Raw genomic sequence first — 2743 nt, forward strand, 5'->3', positions numbered from 1 at the left:
TTGTTTTCTGCTGTAGAAGGACCTGCGTGCTCAGATCCTTCACGACAAGGTTGAAGCTTCCTGTTGAACTTATTTTTAAAGCCTTAATAATTACAGTTGTTTGTTTGGTCAATTGGGTGTGTTCCTAGGGTACATGTTTTGTTTTTATACTGGAGATCTGGATTTTTTTCAGGATTTGGATTTTAGTGTAATTAAGGTTTTTCTGCCCGGGTCCAGGTCTAGAAGATCTAGGCTCTGTGATCAGATGATCTCTGATCCACGCTGAGGTTCTGATGGACAGGCTGGGTCCAGGTCTAGAAGATCTAGGCTCTGTGATCAGATGATCTCTGATCCACGCTGAGGTTCTGATGGACAGGCTGGGTCCAGGTCTAGAAGATCTAGGCTCTGTGATCAGATGATCTCTGATCCACGCTGAGGTTCTGATGGACAGGCTAAGTATTTTGGCTCTGATGATTGCTGTGTTATGTACTGCTGATTGTAGACCTTAAATATCTCTCTCTCTCTCTCTCTCTCTCTCTCTCTCTCTCTCTCTCTCTCTCTCTCTTTCTTTCTTTCTTTCTTTCTTTCTTTCTCTCTCCCCCTATCTCCATCTCCTCTCTCTCTCTCACCCTCTCTTTCCCTCTCTCTCCCTCTCTTTCCCTCTCTCTCCCTCTCTTTCCCTCTCTCTCTCTCTCTCTCCCCCTCTCTCTCTCTATCCCCCTATCTCCATCTCCCCTCTCTCTCTCTCTCTCTCTCTCTCTCTCTCTTTCTCTTTCTTTCTCTCTCTCTATCCCCCCTATCTCCATCTCCTCTCTCTCTCACCCTCTCTTTCCCTCTCTTTCCCTCTCTCTCCCTCTATCCCTCTCTCTCTCTCTCTCTCTCTCTCTCCCTCTCTAGGCTGTGTGAAGGTGACAGATCAGTGTTTGCCGCTGCTGCGCCGCTGTGCCTCGCTGCAGAGTGTGGACCTGCGCTCCTGCAGCCTGCTGGCCCCCGACACCTGCCAGCTCCTCTCCTTCCCCCTGCCCACGCCCCCGCCACCGCCCCACGATGACAGAACGCTGCTCAAAAACAGCTAAGGAACCCTACCCTGCCCGCCTGACCACAGAACGCTGCTCAACAACAGCTAAGGAACCCTACCCTGCCCGCCTGACCACAGAACGCTGCTCAACAACAGCTAAGGAACCCTACCCTGCCCGCCTGACCACAGAACGCTGCTCAACAACAGCTAAGGAACCCTACCCTGCCCGCCTGACCACAGAACGCTGCTCAACAACAGCTAAGGAACCCTACCCTGCCCGCCTGACCACAGAACGCTGCTCTACAACAGCTAAGGAACCCTACCCTGCCCGCCTGACCACAGAACGCTGCTCAACAACAGCTAAGGAACCCTAATCTACCCCCCCCCCCCCCCCCTCTTCCAACCACGCGCTGCTCAACAACAGCTAAGGAACCATCCCTTCTCACCCTCACCCGACCCTGCAATGCTGCTTCAGAACAGCTGAGGAACCCACCCACACAGGACCCCACCCCACCCGACCCGACCCGACCCAAGCCCAACTGACCCTACTGGACGGGACCGGACCGGGCCACACTACAGCTCTGAGCGAGGGAGCGAGCAAGACCGAGAGAGAGAGAGAGAGAGAGAGATGATCTGGCAGGACGGGTAGAGTGGGGGAGAAGGAGGAGGAATAAAAAAGTAGGGGAGAAGAAGACGAGAGGAGAAACCGTTGACAACCATTAAGACCCAATCCCCACCTTACCCAGCCCTCCCTTGCTGCATATCTGAACAGACAAACAAACAAACAAACAAACAAACAAACAAACAAACAGTCAGGGAGGCTGACTAAATTTAGCATGTACATATTCTGTATCTGTACAATGGGTGTGTCTGTGTGTGTATATAACTGTAGTTAACTGTAAATTATCCACGGTCTGCTCCCTTCTCTGCCTTCATCCTACTTCACACCTGACCCTCTCCAAGTCCTTGGTTTTCCCCCACTGCACAGGACCGCCGCTCACCACTCCCTTTCAAACACAAACACACACTCACCTCCCTCCACCCCTAACTGCACTTCAGCGCCCCCCCCCCCCCCCCCCCCGGTCAGAGTCCCACACCTGATCTGGTATCCCAGCAACATGCTGTCTGTCGACGACTCTGCATTTTTGCACTCCACAGGCTTATGACCCCACCCCCCACCCCTCCCCACATGCAAGACTACAACGAATGTACCGAAGCCTCCACTCCCAGTCACCCACAGACTTAAGCCCGGTGTTGGGGAGAGAGAGGATGTTTGTGTGTGTGTGTGTGTGTGTGTGCGCGTGGTCATCCGTGTGCGTGTGCGTGTGCGTGTGTGTGTGTGTGAGAGAGAGAGAGAGATGTTCTAACCCAGTGTTGCTGTGACTGAAGAAATGGAAGCGATCTCATCAGGTTGTGTTTCTCGTCCCTCTCAGCTCAGGAGGCCGCTAGAAGATGCTGGGGCGGCGGGGCGGGGGGGCGGGGCGAGTTAGGAGCAGAGAACCGCTGCAGATCTAGAACTTGAGAGAACCCCAAGCATAGGAGTCCTTAAGCTCTGTCCTGCCATCCCTGCTTCTGTTACCTCTCTCATGCCCCCAGAACTGTCCCCATGGAGATAACCCCCCACCCCCCCCCATACCCTCTGTCATTCTGTGTCCCATTTCACACACACACACACACACACACACACACACACACACACACACACACACACACTCACACACTCACACACTCACACACTCACACACA

At 53.5% G+C, this 2743-nt stretch overlaps 1 protein-coding gene across 3 annotated transcripts in view; it reads left to right on the forward strand.

Annotated features, from left to right (window-relative positions):
- Positions 1-2048, forward strand: part of zgc:158376 (zf-CXXC and PHD_FXL19 domain-containing protein) — a 28751-nt gene extending 26703 nt beyond the window's left edge. For all 3 annotated transcript variants that reach the window (XM_012842041.3, XM_031564354.2, XM_031564370.2), the window contains exon 11: positions 877-2048. In XM_012842041.3, the coding sequence (XP_012697495.2) occupies positions 877-1055 (179 nt within the window). In that variant the 3' untranslated portion in view covers positions 1056-2048. The remainder of the gene's footprint in view (positions 1-876) is intronic.
- The last annotated feature ends 695 nt before the right edge of the window (positions 2049-2743 follow it).

This window comes from Clupea harengus, chromosome 1, assembly GCF_900700415.2.
Source record: "Clupea harengus chromosome 1, Ch_v2.0.2, whole genome shotgun sequence".
In the NCBI taxonomy this organism is placed as follows: Eukaryota; Metazoa; Chordata; class Actinopteri; order Clupeiformes; family Clupeidae; genus Clupea; species Clupea harengus.